Source organism: Camelus dromedarius, chromosome 2 (genome assembly GCF_036321535.1).
Source record: "Camelus dromedarius isolate mCamDro1 chromosome 2, mCamDro1.pat, whole genome shotgun sequence".
Lineage (NCBI taxonomy): Eukaryota > Metazoa > Chordata > Mammalia > Artiodactyla > Camelidae > Camelus > Camelus dromedarius.
In genome coordinates this window covers 109263480-109286031 of record NC_087437.1, presented here as the reverse complement: position 1 = coordinate 109286031, position 22552 = coordinate 109263480, and the positions used below count along the sequence as shown (strand labels likewise).

The following is a 22552-nucleotide window of genomic DNA, read 5'->3' as shown; positions in this document are numbered from 1 at the left end:
GTGGTGTCTTGCTCTTGAATAGTTGTTTGCTGTTCTTCTAGTAACAGGGAAGGAAGTCAGGAACAACCTATGTCATTATCTTGGTGACATCACTCCAAATGAAGGATTTTTGAGTTGGGAAATTATCCTGGATTATTTGCATGGGTCCTAAATGCAATCACAAGTGTCCTTATAAGAGAGATGCAGAAGGAGATTACACAGAAGAGGAGAAGGCAAGGTGACCACAGATGCAGAGATCAGAGTGAGGCAGCCACAAGACTAGGATTGCTGGCAGCTACCAGCAGCGGGAAGAAGCAAGGAGTCAGCCTCCGGAGGGAGGGAGCACGGCCCTGCTGACACTTTGTTTCACCCAGTGATACTGATTTTGGACTTCTGCTTCTGGTTTCCAGCATTTTTAGAGAATAAATTTCTGTTGTTTTAAGCCACCAAGCTTGTGACAATTTGCTACAATAGCTACAGGAAACTAATATAATTCCCAAATGACACTGGAAAGCCTAAATCACAAACCTTCTAAAATTTTGATAATACATCACTGGATTATATCCTTTTCACAGAGAAAAAAAAGTGGGGGTATTTCCCCTGGGCAGTACCTTGGCAGGGATTTGGACTGACCTTGGAAAACAGAATATTATGACTTCCCAGACTTTGTTTACTCCATGTGCAGACCATTTTACAGTCATTTTTTCCATATTGCCCGTCTCGATTGCCACTATTGCAGATTTGACTGATGTTAAGATGTTAGAACTGACGAAATAAATGGGTGCTAATAAAACAATGAAGTGTTCAGCTATCAAGTCACTGAACCAATGCAACGGTTTATAACACCATGATGAAACCGAATAATTGGATACTGTGATGAATTTGAGGTATTACGGTTTTTGATGGTGTTAGAATTATGATAAGTGTTAAGCAGTAATGCCACGTTCCTTCTGTCCATAGGCTCAGTGGGATGGCTTGACTGGGCGTATCACCTTCAATAAAACCGATGGCTTGAGGAAGGATTTCAATCTGGACATTATTAGTCTCAAAGAGGAAGGAACTGAAAAGGTAACCTCCTCAATAATAAATGTGAAAATTAAAAAAGAGCACTGCTTATGCATTTTAATTGCACAAACAGGTAGGGAAATAATAAAGGGATTCTCCTGGCATGTTCATTTATATCCAGTCTTTTAGATCCCTTTCCCAGAACTGCAGATCGATGTTAATGTGTCACATTTTAAATTGTGTGTTATTAATAGCAATGCTAATGTTTACATAGTGCTTGGTTTATATAGCAAGCATGATTATATTATATTTTATATATATATAATATATATATAAATAAAACCCCATGGGTGGGTGTCATTAACCCCTTTTCTCAAAGGTTTTTAAACTTGGAAAATCAGAAGCTGTCAATGATTTATCTTTGGAATGGCATACAAAGATTACTCAGAAATGAATTTTAATTGCACTCCATTTTGAGATTGGTAACAGAGGGGCAGAATAAAGTAGGATGGAAAAAGCTTACTGAAGCAAACTAACTTTGCATCCTTAATTTTAGGAGGAAATATGACAAAAAATGTATTTTAATGTTGAGTTCTGATTTTAGGATTATTTTAGTTGTAATTCTCAACATCTCAAAGTTTCCATTTCCTTCTTTGTTACTATTTAGGGCAATACAAATGTAGGCTATTTAGTTTATTATTATATTATTATTATTATAATAAATAATTTGCCTCCTTGGTGTACTTTGTTATAACAATTTGAGCATTCACTATTATGTGTCGGAATTAATTGACACTTATAGTGTGAAGGCTTTGCCTTTAGAACCTTAAAGAAAAAAGATTTTGAAACCCACAAAACAATTGTCTGAACACCAAAACTCTACAATCCAGCACTTCTTTTTCACTGTAGCGGACAAGAAGGTATACTTAATGTAAAAGAGTGACTTTGGGAGCAATCAGTTACTTACTCAATTGAAATATTTGGATAGATTTTTTTTTAAATGAGTTAAGGTTTCCATTTCTGTTTTGTTGCTTCTGTTAACTGAGACACATTTTTGTTAGGTCCTAACTATGCTCCACCCCCAAATAGCTTAATTAAAACAAACAAAGATTAATTAGGCTGAATGTGAGAGAAGGTAACCACTAGTGTTGAAATGTTTGAGGAAAATAATTAGTTTGCAGCCTTGAGAGTACGCATTATACATGCAGGTTTCCCGTTTCGAAAATGCCCTCTCTCTTCATCTCCTCTCTTCCTCTCTCTGTCTCTGTCGCTGTCTCTCTGTCTCTCTCTCTCCCCTTCCTTCTCTCTCAGCCTTCTTCACTCTGATTTCCTTGTCTCTTAGTTTACATGCTCTGAGTACAAGACATACACCTGCCTCCATAATGGGAGATGGGACTTGGGCTGCAGGGAACAAAAGAAAGGAAAGTTATACTTGCTATGGACTAAAAGCTTATAATTTTTTTTTTAATGTCTGACTCTCTATACATGCTTCTCTCTCCCTCTCCACTCCTATTAGTGTAAGAATTGAAAAGGGAAGAAAGGCTGTTAAGGAAACATCTTTTGGGATGAGACGTGTGATGAAATAGATGGAGCTGTTGTTACCTTTCCCCACTATTTATACTCTGCAATAGTATGCACATTCTGTTGGTGTTTTTCCAGCAAAGGCAAAATCGAATTAGATGAAAGTGTTTTCTCAATTTGTTTCTGATCTCTTCATTGTTTGCAATAACTTTTCTTTCTTCAGGTGATTTGGGCTCAATTCCTGAGAAGGCTGATTGAGCCTTAAAGCAATGGGAAGTCAACCCATCGGTCTCAGGCGCCAAGGGTGGAAATGTCCAATCTTTTCATGTCAGCCTTTTGGGGGTCCACAGGGAAAGCTGTTAGAAAAGCCTATTTACTCACTTTCAGTCGTTTCTACTGCCCGGAAGCCCTTAATCAAAGAAAAAGTCATTAAGTACACTTTCTTTTCATTTAGGAATAGTGTGTGTGTGTGCACGTGTGTGTGTGTGTTGATTGACTGATTCGGTTATGAATGCCTCGAACAGGTCTTCTTAAGGAATGATGAAGACCCTTTAATTCTGCAGCATAGTGTGAAAATTCAAAAGAATTTTAAGTGATTTTTTTTTGTATGTGAAAGGAAAAGTGAAAATCAGGTTGTACCACCAAGTAGAAGTAACTTCTGTGGGACCCAAGTGCTTGTTTCATCTCTTTACTGTACTTATTCTGAGGCTCTGTATCGAATTAAGATGCAAGATTCCAAACAATGGGAGGGGGTTGTAACTCTGTGAGTACTCACACACCATGATACCTTATGGCTCCCATGCTCCATTTTAATTAAGTGCTATTTTTATTTTTCCCTCCAATAACCAAGGCTGCTGGCGAAGTGTCTAAACACTTATATAAAGTGTGGAAGAAGGTTTGTACATGGACTAAACCTGCAGGAAATCTGGGCGTGGGGTGGGGAATATCAAAGGAAAAGCCTGCATCCTTCTAGTTTTGCCAGACCAGTAGATCTCCGATTGCAGTTTAGAGGCGATATTCCATGTAAAGGGAGAAGGGGGGTGGTTGAATACATAGTCTCTCAACCACATTGCCTGTGAATTGAAGCAGGCTTGAGATGATTCAATGATGATGCATTAATTATTCCTCCACCATAGATTATTTTTGTTTCTCTGGGGCAGGATCAGTCCCTATTAGGACTGAAAGCAGGTAACTTAGCAGAAGCAGACCCTGGTCCATTTATATTCTTTCTCAAAACACTAAGTATTTTTCCCTACGGGACATCAAAACAATAGATTAGATCCATCAGACAAGTCAGACGGGCTAAGGCTCAGAGGGACTGGAACAGCTCCTTCAGCATCACCACCACAAAATATGAGCCACTTTCAGAAATTCCCTTTTCTTATGAGCCATCTTTGTTTTACGCAGTAAAACAAAACTTTGTCAGTGCATATTGTTTCGCAATTTGTTTTAGAGTCACAGTTTCCAGAGGACAAAGACATTAGAGATTTTGCAAGGGAAATGAGATTATCTTGTAAATCATAACACCTACTATTTCACAGTTTATTGTACAGTATCATGTTGTCAATGAATGTGCACAGATTTATTATAGAAGCAAACGTTAGACATTACAAACGTTCAGATCAGGAAAATGTCACAGTGATGTGCAAACATTGTCTTTCATTCTCTCTCTCTAAACCACTTGCTGAAATATCTGCTGACTGATGGATGGACCTTAAATTACTCCAGGTTGTCCAATTTGAACAGTTTTGCTGTTGGGGTCACTTCCACCTTTTGAGTTATCAGTTAAGTCACAGAAAGTGTAAACAATTTCTCCTGTAGTCGAAAAGCTTGTCTCCCTTTTGGGAGTACACAGATGAGCTCAAAAATGTCCTGCTTCGAAGTTAAAAAAAAAAAAAAAAAAAAAAAAAAAAAAAAACAGAGGTTTAATTACCTCGTTTTAATCTTCAGTAAATCAAGCTACCAAAGGCACAGGGAAGGCAATCCCATCTCCTCTCTGCTAACAGATAGCGCCCCGAAAGAAGCTTATTATACTAATCCAGCTTGAGACTCCAGGCACTTTATGCAATGTTGAATTAATTCAAACCAAATATCCTAGGGAATGGAATCCAAGCCCTAAAATTATACACCAGGTAGGGGAATGTCCTTTATTTGTCACTAAACTGCAGTAATCACCCCCGCTTCCCAGGGATGCACTTCCTGGCTTTCCTCCTTCCTCCATGCCTTTGTGCCTCTTCCTTCCTGCTGATCCATCATTGCTCACATTGTAAGTTGTATATACTGTGGTGTGCTGTTTTGTGTTGTGACTACTCGTCCACAACTTACAGTCACCTGATGCTAGCACATGAGACGTGTCCAGACACAACAAACACATGGTCCTTTGCCAGAAAGAGAAGAATTCATCCCCACTGCATTCAAATTCCAAAAGCTCTTGTCTGCACTTGGAGCATTTTCAGTATAGAATAGCCTGACTGAAAATCTTTCCAAAAGAAGGATATGACCATCTTTACAAAGCTCATCTCTTAAATATATTCATGAAGCTCATCATACAGAAAACAGATGCACCTTTGTTTTCCTGGATACTTGATAATTTCACTCAGCAATTTTGGGTTTTGTGTTTTTGAGAATCACACTTCAGGTTTGGAAGATAGATACTAGTCACTCTCTGAAGCATCCCTTTGTTGGATTACCTTTAAAAAAAAAGTTTGCTTAATTGTATTTGGACTCTCGTTTTCAAATGCTTCCCTCTGCTGTCCTAGATAATAAATGACTGCCCCCTCATCCCAGTTTACAAAGTGAAAGAAGGCAGGGCCAGACAATTTAGCTTTCGAGTGTTCCTCCCTACAGATAATTGACCCATCCTCCACTACATCTCACTGGTAAATTACTGCTGACTGTTTTTGCTATACACTTTGAAAATTGAGGTTCTGTTTCCTGGAGACCTCCTTCAAGGTCAAAAAACAGGACTGAAATGCTAAATGTCCTGGCATCTGGTTAACTGTCTCCCTTTCCCCAGCACACGTGAATCATGAGATCTTCTTTTTTCAGAAAAAGACATTTATTTGCTAACATGTTCATTTACTTCAACTGACAGATAAAGGCAGTTGACAACTTAGGTTTAAAGGACAAACACACACACACACACACACACACACACACAAACATTTTACTGCTTTGCTGATTAAAAGATGTGAAAACAGAATGCTGAGATCATTCAAACCTCACATGCACTCTATCCACTTTTCAGGAATAGCCTGATCATCACTATATTTTGACAGTCTTTTAGTCTAAATTTGAGGGAACTTCTGTTACACAGATAGTGGGAAAAAATTCTCCCGTTTCCTATTTCATGGATGAATGTTTGCACTGAATGGGACTTTGGGGCTCTGTTGACTAGAAATGCAGCAGCAGTGATATGTGACCTTCCACACTTTGAGTGAGGCTGGTGAAAGAAATAAAAGCTAGATGCTGAGCTGTGGGGTGTATTTGTCTACAAATTCAAGTTTGTATTTTAAAAAGAATTGGTGCTGCGAGGCCATTCAACACTGCCATGTTTAAATATTAATGTAGGTCCTTTAAATACTTGACATTAATAGAAATAAGAGTTACAGAGAACACATTTCATAACTTAACAAATTGGCTAAAAAACAATTATTTTCTCCACCTTTCGATACTTAATTAAAAATTAGGTTCCATTCTCCCCAGTGTCTGAATCAATGTTTAATTACAAACACAGCCAGGGCCCAGTTTACACACAGTCTTCATAGAGTTAGAAGTCAGCTGTTCACAAACTAAAGTATATCTTTGGATTAAAACCAGTAGACTCCCAGTTGTGGTTAGCCTCAGTTATGTTTCCTGGAAGCAAGAATTTCTGTCCCAAAAAACTGAGAGTAGGTTTGGAGGTTAGAAGCGAAAAAAGAAAAAGTTGTTCCCCTTTCCTGGATTTAAAACCAGACAAAGAAAAGTAAAGATTTGTCAACCAGCAGACCTGTGCCATGTGCACTCCAAGTGACAGACATCATACTTGATCCTGGAGAGACTGAATGGTTATTAAAGGGGCCATCCTACAGCTTAATCCTAACTCCAACACCCTCTCTGCAGACAGGATCAAAATACTCCCAAATGAAAACACTACCCCCAAACCCCAATTTACCTAGGCCTGTCTCCTTATTTCACCGACCAACTAGCCTTAATTAAGTATGGAAAGAAGACAGTGACATTGAAATAGTTCACACCAACTTGTGAATGAGTGATAATCCTCGAAACTTCCTGAAAGAATTTACATTTCCAAAAAGAGTATTTGTCAAGCTAAATGAATTTTCAGCCGCTGTATTTAGGCAGTAAATCAAAGTAAAGAAATAGAAAAGGAAAGAAGCTGAACATTCCCACAGGTGAAATTTTATTTAATCATCAGAAAAGCTCTATTGTCTCCATTTTGCTGGTAAAGAAATTGAGGCACAGCAGGGTTAATTAACTTGCCCAAGGTCACACTGCTGGTAAATTGCAAAATTAGGATCTGGACAAAAGTCTGTCTGAAAAGCTCACACTCTGTCCAGCTAGCCACATGTCCTCCCATTGCAAGAATATACTTGGAGATCACGCATAGGTCCACCCTGCCCATCCCTGAGTACATCCAGGTGTTGGTATTCCTAAACTGCCCCTGTTTTTTTATAGCTCCTTTACTTTATCAGCTTTCAAACACATTTTTCATAAAAAAAAAATTTCACTAATGGTTCCAAGTTCTTTCATAACAAGGCAAACTTAAAGAAATTACTGGGGAGGTCATTTGGATGTTCTTTATTATTAACATTTGTGCAGCTTTTCACACATACCAACACTTTCACATACATTAGTCATTTGATCTTCTCAACATATAAACTACTTTACAGATAGACAACCAAAGCTCAGAAAGGTTAACGTCCTGTCCAAGGTCACATAGCAACCAGGTTGGCCTGGCTCTGAGGCACATCTGCATTCCATCTCACCAGGCTTCAAAGAGTTCAATTCCCTAAGGCTCTTTGTCTGGCTTTCCCCCAGGGGCTAAACAAATCAGTATACTTCTATAGGGTCTAATGCCCCAGGAATGACTTGACCACAGGGCAAAATTTGGGTCATTTCTTAAAAGAGCAGGGGGCTTCACTGAGTGCCAGTTGCATCAGTAGGTTCTGGGATAGTAAGCAATAAAAGTGAATACCTTCATGGAAGGCATTCATGGGCAAGTGAACAAACAGGACAGGTAAACTGATGATAATTACAGAAGAAGGTCTAGAACGGAGGTACTGATAGAGACCTACCAGACTCCACAAGAGACACTCCTACCCAGCCCTGGCTCCTGAATGAAGATAGACCTAGAACTCAGACTACTGCTCATCCACACTTTTTCTTTCATTTATCTTTCCCTTTTAGATGCCCAGCCTCTCCACTATCTGTCCTGCTCCCTCCACCCCATTCCTTGTAAGTTTTAAGGGCACTGATGGTAATACTTTGACAATGTAAGTTTTGTAATGATAAAATGTGAGCTCCACAAGAGCAGAAATTTTTGTCTCTTTTGTCCATTGCTGTGTCCTTTAATGCCTAGAAGGATGCCTGGCATACAAGTAGGTACTCACCAAATACATCTTGGAAGAAAATCTGATACTCATTTAAGAATTCTTGATTTTGAAAAAGAACAATGAATGTAATATATTAAAAACAAAAAGACCTCCCCCGACTCCACCCCAAGTCGTACAGATGTTCTGTTTCATCTACACATCGTTCTTCCATTGTTTCGTTTTCCCACATTTAGTAGCTTCCACTGTGATGTCCTGGTGTCCTCTTCCCAGACGCTGAGCTTTTGTGCCCATTCCTGATGTAGAAGGGGCCTCTCTTTAGCATAAATGCCATCACTGACAGCCAGCAGCCTCTGATGTACTGTGTTCTGTGTAGATTGGGATTTGGAACTCCAACAGTGGGCTTAACATGACAGATGGCAACAAAGACAGGTCCAATAATATCACTGATTCACTGGCCAACCGAACGCTCATCGTCACCACAATTCTGGTAAGTTGACTGTGTGGGATTCAGGGCATCTTAACCCGACTCCTACTCTAGACCTTGAAGGATTCCTCAACTATCTTTTTCATGCAAACAACTCTGTCTGCAAATGTCTATTTTTAATTGGGACACTAGAAGCATATGTTTGTGTAGACCTATAATTGGATTGAATTATAAGCTTCCAACATTGTTCTGAAGACCTCCCACCTCCAATCCATTCTCAGCTCTGTTCTGCCCCCTCTCAGCCCCACCCAGCTGGTCTCCTTTGCTCTCTGGCTGCTGGTTGGTTTCAACCAAGAAGAGACTCTAGCAAGAGACCAAGGAAGTGGAGGAAGAGAAGCAAAGAAAATTTTCTCCTGCCTCCCAGTGGTATTGTCAGAACCTCTGTCTTTCATAACCATAGCATATATCCTGCCAAATACCCTGCTTCCATACTCTGGTTGCACTGGGATTCTGGAACACTCTTTCCTCCCTTCCTGCCTCAGCCTTAGATTCCTAATTATGTTGGTCCCTGGGTGTCTACATCCCACTCCCACTCCCACTCTCGCCTCCATCCCTGTTGGCTCCCTTTACCCCATTCATTCTTCTGTAAATGGAATAGCCCCTTTATTAATGGCTCTTTACCCCCTGGTAAAGGTACCCCCTGGTCCCTGTTGGAAACACTGTCATACCTCCATTCAGCCACTGTACACTCTCAGGCTCTTCATTCTCCCTCTGTGCCCGACCTTAACCCAAGAAATAAAGGATGTGCACCTCTAAAACCTTCACTTTCAGACACAACTGCCTTATTTGGTTTGGTCCATAAAGTCAGGCCAATTTATGTCTGAAATAGTTAACTTCTGAGAATTGTTCACCCAAAATGAAAACTGTTTTGCTTTTCTGGTGACTGCTGTCTCTGCGACTTTCTCATAGAACTACAAAGTTAGCTACTTCTCTCAGTTCGTTTGAGGATAAGCCTAAACATAAAAGATATATCAGTAATGTAGTCACTTTTATGATTTTATAAAATAAAATAAAGTTTCATTTAGTCAAATGAGAATTAATAAGGTTATAGATACATAGTTGTAAGGAAATGTCCTTTTCTCATAAGATAGAGGATGTATCATGTAACCACATGGCCAAAGAATTTACCAGATGTGAGATCTGAGGTGAGTTCAAATAAGAAAATGGAACCAATGATAAAAGAAGACATTGAGATAGTCTCTGGATAAGATATGCTGAAGGAAACCAAGAAAAACATGTAAATAATAAGATGATAGTGAAATTGAGATGAACTTTAGCCAAAAGATGAGGAAATTAGAGTGTTCAGGGTATTCAGTAGGCAGCAAGTTTGAAGGACAAGAGGATATGCTTGCTGATTCAGGTTTCCTGTTTGTGGTAGGCGACGCTCATAGAGAAAAGCTAGGAGGTTGGGTGGCCACGCAGCAGAAGCGTGTGTGTGAGTATGACATCCAGACATCCAGGCATCAGATCCTGCACTGCCGTCGCTGCCAGACCTCACGTTTAAATGTGGTTGTGTCTCTATAGCACCCCTCACTCCCAGCTCTTCCCTCAGCAGTGGAGGGGGGAAAAAATCTCTCAATCAAAGAGAGAGAAGGGAGAGAAAGTAATACATGAAGCGTTCTGTATTTGTAGAGGATGTAGGTGGGATGAGTTTAGCAAAGGCAGGAAGGGGAATGAGTTTTTTTAGTACTCTCAAATCTTAAAAATCATTTTCAAATATTTTCTATCTCCTGGTTGTTGATGGAGCTTGTGTAAGTAAATTCTGCTGTTCATTATAACAAGAGTCTCATATGTGGTTTGTTTCATATAGGAAGAACCCTATGTGATGTACAGGAAATCTGATAAACCCTTATATGGAAATGACAGATTTGAAGGGTATTGCCTGGATCTATTGAAGGAATTGTCAAACATCCTGGGTTTCATTTATGATGTTAAACTCGTCCCTGATGGCAAATATGGAGCCCAGAATGACAAAGGAGAGTGGAATGGAATGGTCAAAGAACTTATAGATCATGTAAGCAAAAATACATCTCCTACATATGGTTCTTAAATGCCTTAAAATATGCGTAATAAGAAGAAGTAAAAGAAAGGAAAAAATGGTTGAGTCAGAGTCAGAAGACATGATCTACTTTTTTTTTTTTTTTTGAATCACAAAAATGGTTTTAAAAGTGGGAGAAAACAACTTACAAATGGAGTTTGCTTACTTAGGAGGGCAAGTAAGGATAAAAATTGAGGATAAAAATGTATGGGCCCATCCTCCATCCTGAAGAATAAATGTGAATGATTTAGTTAAAAAAATTTTGAAATTTTCAGCTCAGAGAAAAATCTCATCAACCACTTTGATGACCAAGTTGCTCATTTCTCACTTTTCTCACATGCCCTTTTTTAAAGACATTCTTCTGCAGCTTTTTTCCTCCTTTTAGTTCCAGAATGTATAATGTCATGTGTGTGTGTGTGTGTGTGTGTGTGTGTGTGTGTGTTTCACACCTTCTGGTTTCTCTTTGCTGATAAATATTATTTCATAAACATAACTGTGTACATCAACTGTTTTTATATTGGAGCCAATCATCACAGAAGCATCTTGTGTGAGAAGCGTTTGGAGTTGAGAATAGGGATAATCAGGAGAATCAGGAAAAGTCTAGACAGTTGCCGAGAAGCTAGACCCCCTAAGGTGACAGTTTCCAACTCGCTGTTGCAGAGGGCTGACCTGGCAGTGGCTCCTCTTACCATCACCTACGTGCGGGAGAAAGTCATCGACTTCTCCAAGCCCTTCATGACCCTGGGCATCAGCATTCTCTACCGGAAGCCCAATGGCACCAACCCAGGAGTCTTCTCCTTCCTCAACCCGCTGTCCCCTGACATTTGGATGTATGTGCTCTTAGCCTGCCTAGGAGTCAGCTGTGTGCTCTTTGTGATCGCAAGGTAAGTCCAAGGGCTACTGAACTTAAAACAGACCTAGGTCAGTCTCAGATTGACCTGGATGCTCTAGGAATTTAATCTGTTATGTCTGGTTTTGATTAATACCAGGTAACTCTTTCCCTGACATAATTATAAAGCTGGGAAGACTACCCTGGTCTGGAAAGGTCTTACAGATTCACAAGGCAGACAAGTCAAAGACATTAGGAGCATCAAAGTATCCTTTTGTTTTGCCTAGTGTTCTAGCCCATCAAGCTCTCCCTCGTATGAATGTTTACATACTTTTAAAAGATAGTAGGAAGAGAATTTTATATTGATTTAATTGCATCAGTATTTGAAGCAACATAAAATGGTTATTTACCATTTTTCCTGAAGTATATTGCCACAAAAGCAATAGCTCAGCTAACAAACCTAAAATGTTTCAACAGGAAAGACGAGCATGGTACCCAGATACTTGACCCCTGGAATATTCTCAAATATTAAACAAATCAGAAAAAAAAAGTTAGCTAGGAGTTGTAGTAGCAAATAAGAAACACTAGAGTAAATCAAGATTGTGAAATCCTCAGGAATAAAGACAAATACTTTGAAAATTTTATAAAATTTATTTTTAAGACACTGGAGAGTTAACAAGAGAACTCTAGAAATAACTGTGAAAGGAAAGATGAGTTACATATATAGTCTTCAGGCATGAAATCTTTATGCCACCCTGATGATTCAGTCTGGGTTTTATTTTCTGAAATAACTCTACATTTAACCATTCTGCTCTACACAGTTTTCAAAGGATTTTTATGCCATTCAGTAGCTCGTATTTTCTAAATACCTTTGATACTGAATTTGAAACACAGCTGTTTCATCTTTCTGTTGGCTTAAACATTTGATATCCCTAGATAAACCATGTAAAAAATAATTGCTTTTTTATATCCTCTGCTCATTTTCAATCTTTTTCATCTTTCACCAAAACTCAGTGAACTTTTTCCCTAATCAATTTTTTGTTTTCCCTCCAGGAATTTCTAAGAGAAACATTTCTTCATGCTAGTTCTTTGTCATTGTCCACTGTCTGGTTTTGATTAATGCCAGGTAACTCTTTCCCTGACATAATTATAAAAAGCTGGGAAAAATAACCTAGTCTGGAAAGGTCTTACAGATTCACAAGGCAGACATAGTCAAAGCAAATGAATGTGTGTTCTCACATGTGGGTGAGACACATACATTTAATATGAAATGAATGTTCTGAAGTTCTCTAGACCTCACAAAGTATACCATTACCAAATCCTAGATTGTTTTCCAAATTTTGTCCAGATATTAAGCTATTTTTAAATTATGACCAAAGCTTTCTCCCCATATGTCTTACCTCAGAAAATAATCTATTGGAGTATGTAGAGTGATATTATCTTTTCTTACTTCAATACTCAGTCAGTGGTTCTCAACCGAGATTTTACCCCCAGGGAACATCTGACATTGTCTGGAAACAGTTTTGAATGTCACAACTTAGGGTGGAGGAATCTAGTAGGTCCAGGGATGGTACTAAACATCCTATACTGTGCAGCCCAGCCCTCCCCATCACAACAATGAATTACCCCAAAATGTCAGCAGCACAAAGTTTGAAAAGTCGTGTTCTAAATAATTAAAGATGATATCGCTTTGATTATCAAAACTTTCAAAGACAAATCACTCACCTTTGGAGATACATTTACCACCTTAGCTCCTAAGTGAAATGGCCATAAATGACCACCTTAAGGTGATGTACCCTCTAACAACAAATAAGAAATCTCCGCTGGCTTGTTGCTCCATTCCGCTGTGCTGGGGTCCACACCTGCTGGGTGGTTTTAGGGCTAGAAGAGCAATCCAAGCAGCACAGGGCAATAGAATGAGTTCCCACATTCCCCAGTTTGCTGCTTTGTCTAGTAGAGATGCTGATGCATAGAATAGACAAGACAATGTTGATGAGGAGGCAAGTACATTATTTACGACACTGACTTGACCAAAGCCAGTGAAAGAAAAAAAAATATATATATATATATATATATATATATCAACAGCATCCAGAAGTTCTCACAAGCACACAGGTTGAAAGTACCCTTTTACACTTTACCCCAACTGGGTCTTTAAATTGCTTTCTTTTTATCATCAGAATACTGTAACATTCATTACTTTTCCCCTCCTTACTGCGTCTGTTCCTCTGTAAGTTCCTGGTGATCCAGCGCCTTATATTTTCTAACTAATAAGAATAATTCTAATCAGATAAAAAGAAAGCAGCCTCCCCACCCCCCGCAATCAAAACTATCCACTCGATATTCCTACTGACTGACACTTCCATTTACAAACCAGCTCTTCTCTGTATAGCTTATTCTCCTGTCATTTCCTTCTCATTATCTTGCCTTTCACTCTGGGTCTTGGGGAAGTGGAATTGTTGAGCATCAAATGCAAATTTGTAAACAGCATGGTGGTGAAACATAGAAAATACAAAAATATAGAAAAAAGTCCCTGCAGTGCACAGGTGCACTGTCATGGGAATCATACACTCAACTACATTCATCTTCCCCACACCTTTGAATCCATTCCTGCTTCTACCTCATAAAGCCAGCAAATATATTCTGGAGGTGATTCCCAAAGACAAAATCCTGGTTGAATAAGTGTGCCAATTCACTTTTACTCCCCGCCACCATAGTGTAAGACCATCAGCTTGGTCACTTTGCATCAATTAGCTAAGATGTATAATGACTTTTTGTTGCCATCTTAGTGGTTTGCATTCAAAGTCAGTAAAGTAGAAATGAGAAACAGTTAATCTCATCATCATCTTTAGCCCTAGAGAGCCTTTTGAATTTGAAGCATATCCTTTCATGTCCTTTTTTTTTTTGAAGGGGGAAAATAAAGCCCATCACTGCATTTAGGCTAATGCTCTCACTAGATAGAAGCTTACAAAACCATTTCTTGAACTGAATTGAATTTATAAAGGTAGAAAATTTTATAGTTATAAGGAAAACCATATAAAAGTTTAGCAACTATGACTTATTAAGAATGTGCATGTCAGTGTTTTTGTTTTGTGGTTGACTATTTTTTTTCAAATTGCTTTTTGTAAAGTACTTAATCCCAAGGAATTATATCCATCGTGAACACACAATTTAAATAGACCAAATATCCAGATATAATGTCTACCTACATCTTATAATTTATGCCTATCTTCCTAAAAATGAACATTTCTCTTTTTTAAACATTTTTTGTTGAGTTATAGTCATTTTACAATGTTGTGTTAAATTCCAGTGTAGAGTACAATTTTTCAGTTATACATGAACATACATATATTCATTGTCACATTTTTTTCGCTGTGAGCTACCACAAGATCTTGTATGTATTTCCCTGCACTGTACAGTATAATCTTGTTTATCTATTCTATATATGCCTGTCAGTATCAAAAATGAACATTTCTAGATTGGTACCTGGCAAAGAAGAATCAAAAAAACCTTTGACTGTAAATTTAAGGCTATAATACAAACCCAACAGTTATACTACAAGTTTGTACAGAGCTTTCTATTTTAAAAGATGAATCTCCCTCTTCTTGATGCAGCCCAATATCCATTCTCAGCCATAAAGAGTGTCCCTTAATTAGAGATCTTCAGTATGACCATCCTTTTATATCTTCCATTCAAGTAAAAGCCTGGCATGTATAAACATAAAACTGAAATGAGCCTCTGTATTTCAACATAACGATAGCATTTTATACGCAAGTTTTGACATAAATTCTAAGCACATTTGTCCCTTTCTCTATCACTTTACTAAAAATCAGATTCAGTTGAGGATAGCAGCTTCAGGGTATGATTGGTGCAGGTCATGTATTAATCTTTCCCCCAGACTTTCCACCACTGACATTGTTGTCACACTGGCTATCTGTAAGTAGGTGTTAGGAATTTCAAGCTGAAAAACTACATTCAAGCAACAGGTAGGTCTATTGCTTTACACAGCATCAAATCACTATTTAATATTCCTCAGTCCACATGTTCCCCAAGTCACTCAGAATCCCAGAGAGAAAGGACCGAAAATATCTCTGCAGAGCAGGCAGAATCACACTGCTGTTTAGACAGTTTTCTTTTTTGCCGTAGAAAATTAGATTAATTGTCCACTTATAGCTGCAAAGTATGAAGTACTGAAACAAGACCTCATTAAAAGCAGCATTCCAAAGAGAAATGTGGTGAGTTCATTCATCAGAGCATATATGAGGGAGAAATGCCAGAATATCAGAGGACTGGTGGTTGCCAGACTTTCTGGTCTGTTTAGAAAAACTCCTTCTTTTGAATGCACAAGCCTCCTAATTTATTGCAATTAATATTTTTAAATTATTGTACAAGTGACAATGATATTGTTCAAGTAATGGCTTCTGTACTCCACATACTGCTTCAATTAGTAGGTTCATTAATATTTGTATTCAGTTCTTCAGCTCAGCAAACTAGTATGGTTATAAGAGAGTATAAATTCAAAATTTAATTATATTGTTGAAACAGTAATTAAAATGTATTGCCATGGCATTGTCAATTAAAGCTATATTCATAAGCTTCACAGGAACCTACCCGGCATGCCCTGCAGCTGTGGAGGAGACGCAGTAATGAGTCAGATACCATTATTGTAGGATAAACTGCGAGGCTGTTATCTCAGTCTCCCTAAGACTGGATGAGGAGACACTATACACTTTTAAGATGTCCAGGGATGTAGAGAATGGTTTTTCATTAAGAGGAACTGTCTGCCCAGTTCCTTGTGCATGATTCACAGTGTGCCCTGCTTTTCGCTATAAATAATGTATTCACCTTAATCCCAACTCTCCCCCATGTCTCAGCAACCTGCTATTGTTTACTGCTGAAGCCTTATGGCTGGAGAGCATTCCATATGTTCTCATCAGCCTTATGGTGTTTTAACGTTACTCTAACACTCCAGCTTGCATTAAAAGGACCCAATGGCAAATGGCAAAGCTACCAGTGCTGAGAACTACTGCATTTTAAATCATTTCCAGATCACTTTGCAGAGCATCTGCTAATGTCTCTTTGGAAAGATAAGTGCCCCTTAGAAAGAAAGCCCTAAAAAATAACCCCAGAGCAGGGAGCTCCTTGGGCTATAGAGATCAGATAGATGTTTAGAAAATATAGAAAGAACCAAAAATCTATTCAGTCCCCCAAATTTTTATTTTAACACACTCCCAGGATATCTGAATTCCCTCTTCTTTACTACTAAGGAAACTGAGGCTAGAGAGCTTAGGTGATATATTCAAGGCTGACTTCCTAACTAACTAGGGTTAGTGCTCAAGTGACCATGGACTAGAAACAATTAAAAGTGGATCAAGAAGCAATTATGAACCTAAAACTCTCCATCGAGACATGTTATGGGTTTAACACGAATGAACCCCTATGCCTGGGCCAGGATACTATGTTTGAATTTTCTCTCTTCATTTAAGGATTGTGATTTTTATCTCCATATACTATCCTAAACATATCTAATACACCTCAATCCAGACCTCCTTTTAGTTCACAATTTTTTCAACCATGTAGCTCCTTTTTTTTTTGGTGAATTTTATTTTATTTTAATTGAAGTATAGTCGAGGTACAATATGATATAAGTTACAGGTGTACAATAAAGTGATTCAACGATTTTTACAGATTATACTCCATTTTATAACTACTATATAATCTTGGCTATATTCCTTGTGTTGTTCAATGTATCCTTATAGCTTGTTTTATACCTGATAGTCTGTAGTTCTTAATCCCTACCCCTCTGTTGCCCCTCCCCACTGGTAACCACTAGTTTGTTCTCTGTCTCTGTGAGACTCGCAGCTTCTTTAATACATTATGAAATCACTAGACCACATAGACTCCTTTAAGCTTTTATCCACAGACGCCCCTTGAAGACAAGTCATCCGCGTTTTGCGTGTCTCCCACAGCACTTAGCAACACAAAATCCTGCCACTGTATCTGCTATGCAACAAGTGTGTGTTGCTATCATTGCTACTTGGTGGGGTAAATTCTTGGGATGAGTGAACTTCTCTTTACAGCCTATCTAGTTGTTCAGTGAAATGGAAATGAACGAAAACTCAAAAGAATTCAGTAGACATAGATCTGAGAAGTACAATTCCAGCCAATCAGCTGGCTTTCCCTAGAAAACAGAAGTCTGTTAAATATAGTGCCTAAAGTCTCCTTTGCACTTTACCCATCAAAGCTGTGAGTTTATGAATAGGACCTACTGTTTGGTTTGATGCATTCCTCATTGGTTGTTGGGTGTTCTGAATTGTCCAGTGGGTTTTTGCTGGTGCCACATGTATGTATCTGATGTTTACAGACTGTTTCTGTTAACTACCACAGGTTTACACCCTACGAGTGGTATAACCCCCACCCATGCAACCCTGACTCAGACGTGGTGGAAAACAATTTTACTTTACTAAATAGTTTCTGGTTTGGAGTGGGAGCTCTCATGCAACAAGGTACATCGGTTGCCCATCTTTGTCACACGCATCCCACAGTCTGCTGACAGGCTTTCATGCTGGTAAACTCCACCAAGAAGCTAGAGGGTAGGCTCCAAACTAGCTCAGGAATTAAACAAATAGAATTTGGCTTCCTAGACAGTTTTAAAAATAAAAAAGACAGAAATATGACAGAAATGGAACTCTTTTGCTTTAGGTCTAAAATAAGACTACTATTAAGCAAGGAATGCAAAGTTCCCTAGAAGGAAGTAAAGGATAAAGTAGCTTAGAAAGTGCTTACAGATTTGCATAGATGGAGGTACTGGTCTTTTCCTTTTCGGCCATAATTCCACAAGTCAGAGGTTTGAAAGAAATGAAATTTGAATCCTTTGAAAATTAGGTTGACTTACATTCTTCCAATAGCTGGCAGTACCTAAAACTGTCACCTAATTACCACTCTGACAAACCCTACTGGGATTCATCTTAGCTTCCCAGTAACTTTTTACAATCTCCCTCAATTGGTAGCCATAGCAACAGTAAACTGGAGCAGTTGGAGAAACAGAATCCAAATAGTAGAAATGTAATATATTTCATACATTTTCTATGATTTGAAGGGTTTTGATTTTGTTGGGGCAGGAGGAGTGAGCTGTTTTAACCTTTGGAAGAAATCCAGCTCCTTTGAGAATTTTTCTCAGCTTTGATCCCAGGCGTATGGTCTAGAAAATATTTCTCAAGATTAAATGCATTAATTTAAGAAAATCATAAATCACAGATGCTGTTGTGTTCGGAATATCTGCTCATTTGACAAAAAGCTGTAAAATAAATTGGCAAAGACAATTTCAACTGGGATACATATTAAAAATGTTTGTTTCTTAGTGGTGAACCCCAAGGCTTTTCTTGAGGGAGTTACCATACTATTTGAAATGTTTATATTCTGTGTCTACAAATTCCAGAGAGAAAGAGCAAGGGTCTCTGGTGTAGAAATGCCAAATAATTGAAGAAAGTGGGGAGATTCTCTCATCATTCAGCTAAGTGTAGTTTATTCAGGCACTGCCAAATAGGTGCAGACACAGCACCTGATTTACTAGAAATCACTTGCATGAGTTTAGAACACAGCAAAGAACTATAAATTCTACAGGAAAGCATATTAGAAGACATACATGGCTTTACCAGTGCATTTGATTTTTAAGGCATTTATCTTGTGAGCAATTATTTTAAAACAGTGAAACAGACCCACCCCCGCTCCTTCCCTGTAGCTTGCCTTCCTGTACCATTAAAACTGAAAAATACAGACTTGGGTTTCACAGAGCATGCAGCAAGTCTGTGCAGGCATGTATGGCCCTACTGCCTTCTGTCATATGAGTGTACCTGCCCTTCAAATTTCTCTTTTATATTCTACCTGTTTGGAGTTTACCATCATCCACAGCAAACCGTGGGATGCAGTGTCTGCTAGTTACCACTACCTTGGGTACATGACAGTCAGCCCCAACCAGACTCTGCTTGTTTTTCAAGAAGTTTAAAAATATTTCTCAGGTGAAACAAACATTACAGTGTACAAATTTGTGGTACTGGTAACTGTTGGGGCATCTGTCCTTAGCATGTAGCATGGGACCGGGTAGCCAGCCTTTGTACTGACGGTGTGCTCTTGTTAGCAGAAGCTTGTCACTGTACTCAGTTGGAAACCATTTCGTTTAATTTCTTTTTTAATGTGATGATCAGGCTTTCTCTTTTCTACAGAGCGTGAGCAAAGTCTGGATCAGGATTGGCTGTCATGTCTGCCATAAAAGGCACTAAAGAGACTTCAGCAAGTATTGTCTCTCATCCCAAATGTTTTCTAATGATGTTTTACTCTACTTTATTGCTTCCGTAACTTCATCCTCTAGAGTTCTAAACTTAGACAAACCATCTCTACTTGAGGGAAGTCATTTCTAAGTAAATCAGTTAACATGGAGAGTCATAAAAGTCACAAAATTGTGTGAATTTTTTTTAAAAAGATGAAATGTTGAGAAATCTAATTCATACTATCTACTAAGGGTTTGAAATGTAATTCGAGTAGGTTTCTACTAATTATTTTTTAATTTCCAAGACAACTTTATCCAAAAGTATAAATATGTAGTATTTTAAAATGATAGATGTGACTTTATTATTCTATGTCAACAATTGGTTATCCGTCTGTCCAATTTTACTGCTATATAATACATAATTATAGAGATAAGAAATTAAAGTCTGATTTTTTCACAAATGCAGCCAAATAAAATAAAGATGAATTTACAGCAGAAAATCTATACCTCTAAGCTAAGAAAATACATTTACTAACTATATTATTTATTTCCCACGGCTGTTTTATGAAATAAATGGTATTTTAATGATCGCCAACTAAAGATCTAAAATCATATCGCACTGCCACAAGGCTGTTAGATCAATTAAGTACAAAGATATGAAACAAACTTGGGCATTAAACACACACACACACCCACAGGCATATAAATCCCATTAAACCACAAGATTAAAACAATAGCAACAAACTGTTCTACTAAATCCTTGGAGGCAATTTAATGAAAACTATTATAAATCTGTGTAATATTACACACCAAAATTCAAACAAACAAACAAAAGAAAGAAATAAAAACCACAGGGAAGCCATTAACCTCATTAAAAGAGAATAAAGCACAAAGATACCTAGTAGCTTTTGGAGACTATATCTGTTAATTCAAAGCCCAGAAACTCTTCCAACCTGGTTATCACGAGCCTTGAGCTGGCTTTGATTTCTAAGCAATATGTGTGTCTGTTTATAGATTAAACCTGGGCATGAACTCATTTATTTGTAGACTGCTAAACTCCAATTTCCCTCCTCAGCTTCAGCCATTAACTACAAAACTTCAAAACACCAATCAGAATTGAAAGACTCCTTTAAATCAGATATTTCACTTGCTCAACTTCAACACTTTGGATTTTTAAACTTAGGGTGTTTTCTTTCCACTTTTTAACTGGCCACATAAACTCTGTCATTCCTACAAGTTCGTGGAGGAAATTCTAAGTACAGGACCAGTAGTGAATTTCAGGCAAGGGAAATTCATCCATGAATTGACACAATTGACGTGAGCTCGCATAGGCCTTTCTGCCCCCTTTGATTCTACTGCTGGATTTATAGACTTCCATAGTGCAGTTAACCAGTTTTGAGCTAGAGAGTTTTCACACACGTTTTTCCTTTGTGGAAATAAACTTTACCTATATACCCTTTTTTTAAGAGAGAAAGGATTTTTATGGTAACCCAGTAAATGCCTTTATATTACCTTTTACAAATAATCAGGAATCACCTGATAACACCTAAAATGTATCTTTTTACCAGGAAGGGCCCCTTTTCACCTGAGAAACAGCCAATCTTTGATGTATAGTTTTAAAAAATAGTACTTCATTTGAGGACAAAATTTTGCCTTTTTGGTAAATATAGTCTCTTTAGTAAAATAAGAATCTACATTAGAAAAAAATAATTTTGACTTCAAAAGTAACATAAAACAATTTTTAAAAAAGATTTATATACTGTCAAGTATGGTTGCATCCAATTTCATTTGATTTTTCTGTTTTATTAAAATACATGTGATAAATGGCATGATATATTAATCTTTTGAAAGATTCACACATTCTTTAATATCAAATAAAAATAAGTTAGTATTTCAAAGCTTTCACAGTTGTACAAAGACCTAGAACATCTTATTTTATACCATAAGATGAATATTAGACAGTAACAAAAGGCCAGAAATCTGGGGATAGACTTTTCAGCAAAAAACAAGCAAATAAACTCAAAGCTAAGTGAGTAAACTGTCTATACATTTTAGGCATAGAATGTCTCAGGATTAAAACCATTTAATCCCATCCAATGCCAATAAATTACATTTTAAGCAGCACAGTAATGAATGATAAAAGATCATTTAGATTTTGCTTCATTTGCTAAAAAAAATGCATCTATTCACCTACACACAAGAGAGTAAGTCCTTGATAGAGTTATAATTTTGTGTCACAGAAATGTCTTCTCTCCCTACACTAGCATTGAATCATGAGTCCTCTTTTCTCCTAACCCTGTTTAATACTCTTACTCTGATAATACCATCACAGGATCAGAGTTGATGCCCAAAGCGCTATCAACCAGAATAGTTGGCGGGATATGGTGGTTTTTCACCCTAATCATCATTTCATCCTACACTGCCAATCTGGCCGCCTTCTTGACAGTAGAGAGAATGGAATCCCCCATTGATTCGGCAGATGATCTGGCAAAGCAAACCAAGATAGAATACGGGGCGGTCAGAGATGGATCAACAATGACCTTCTTCAAGGTAAGGAACTGACAATATACTCTCAGCGGTTAACATATTGAGAGGAGGAGGATGTGGAATAAGAGTCTGTCAAAGAAAAAACCAAAGTTAGACAATTTTATTATAAGATAAAATTTCTAATGACATAATCTGATAATAAGGAACCCAGGTGCCCTCAGCAGTCAGCATAATGCAGTATCTTCAGTCCCCAATTAGGTATCATTCCCTCTGTCCCCAATTTAGTGCACTCAGATCCACAGATTAGCATCTTCAATACCTTTTCTTGCCTTTACACCAGAAAAGTGCTGTTTTCTGAATACAGTCTAACCACTGATTAACTAATCACTCT

The 22552-nt window shown here is 38.0% G+C and overlaps 1 protein-coding gene across 4 annotated transcripts in view; it reads left to right on the top strand.

Moving 5' to 3' along the window:
* The window catches only part of GRIK1 (glutamate ionotropic receptor kainate type subunit 1), a 354685-nt gene that overhangs the window by 298295 nt on the left and 33838 nt on the right, over nt 1-22552 (top strand). For 2 of the 4 annotated variants that reach the window (XM_031458530.2, XM_031458551.2), the window contains exons 8-14: nt 940-1047; nt 3356-3400; nt 8431-8544; nt 10352-10555; nt 11240-11463; nt 17796-17914; nt 22007-22224. In XM_031458530.2, the coding sequence (XP_031314390.1) occupies nt 940-1047; nt 3356-3400; nt 8431-8544; nt 10352-10555; nt 11240-11463; nt 17796-17914; nt 22007-22224 (1032 nt within the window). The remainder of the gene's footprint in view (nt 1-939; nt 1048-3355; nt 3401-8430; nt 8545-10351; nt 10556-11239; nt 11464-17795; nt 17915-22006; nt 22225-22552) is intronic. The other 2 variants (XM_010977372.3, XM_064496747.1) reach the window with 1 other exon arrangement.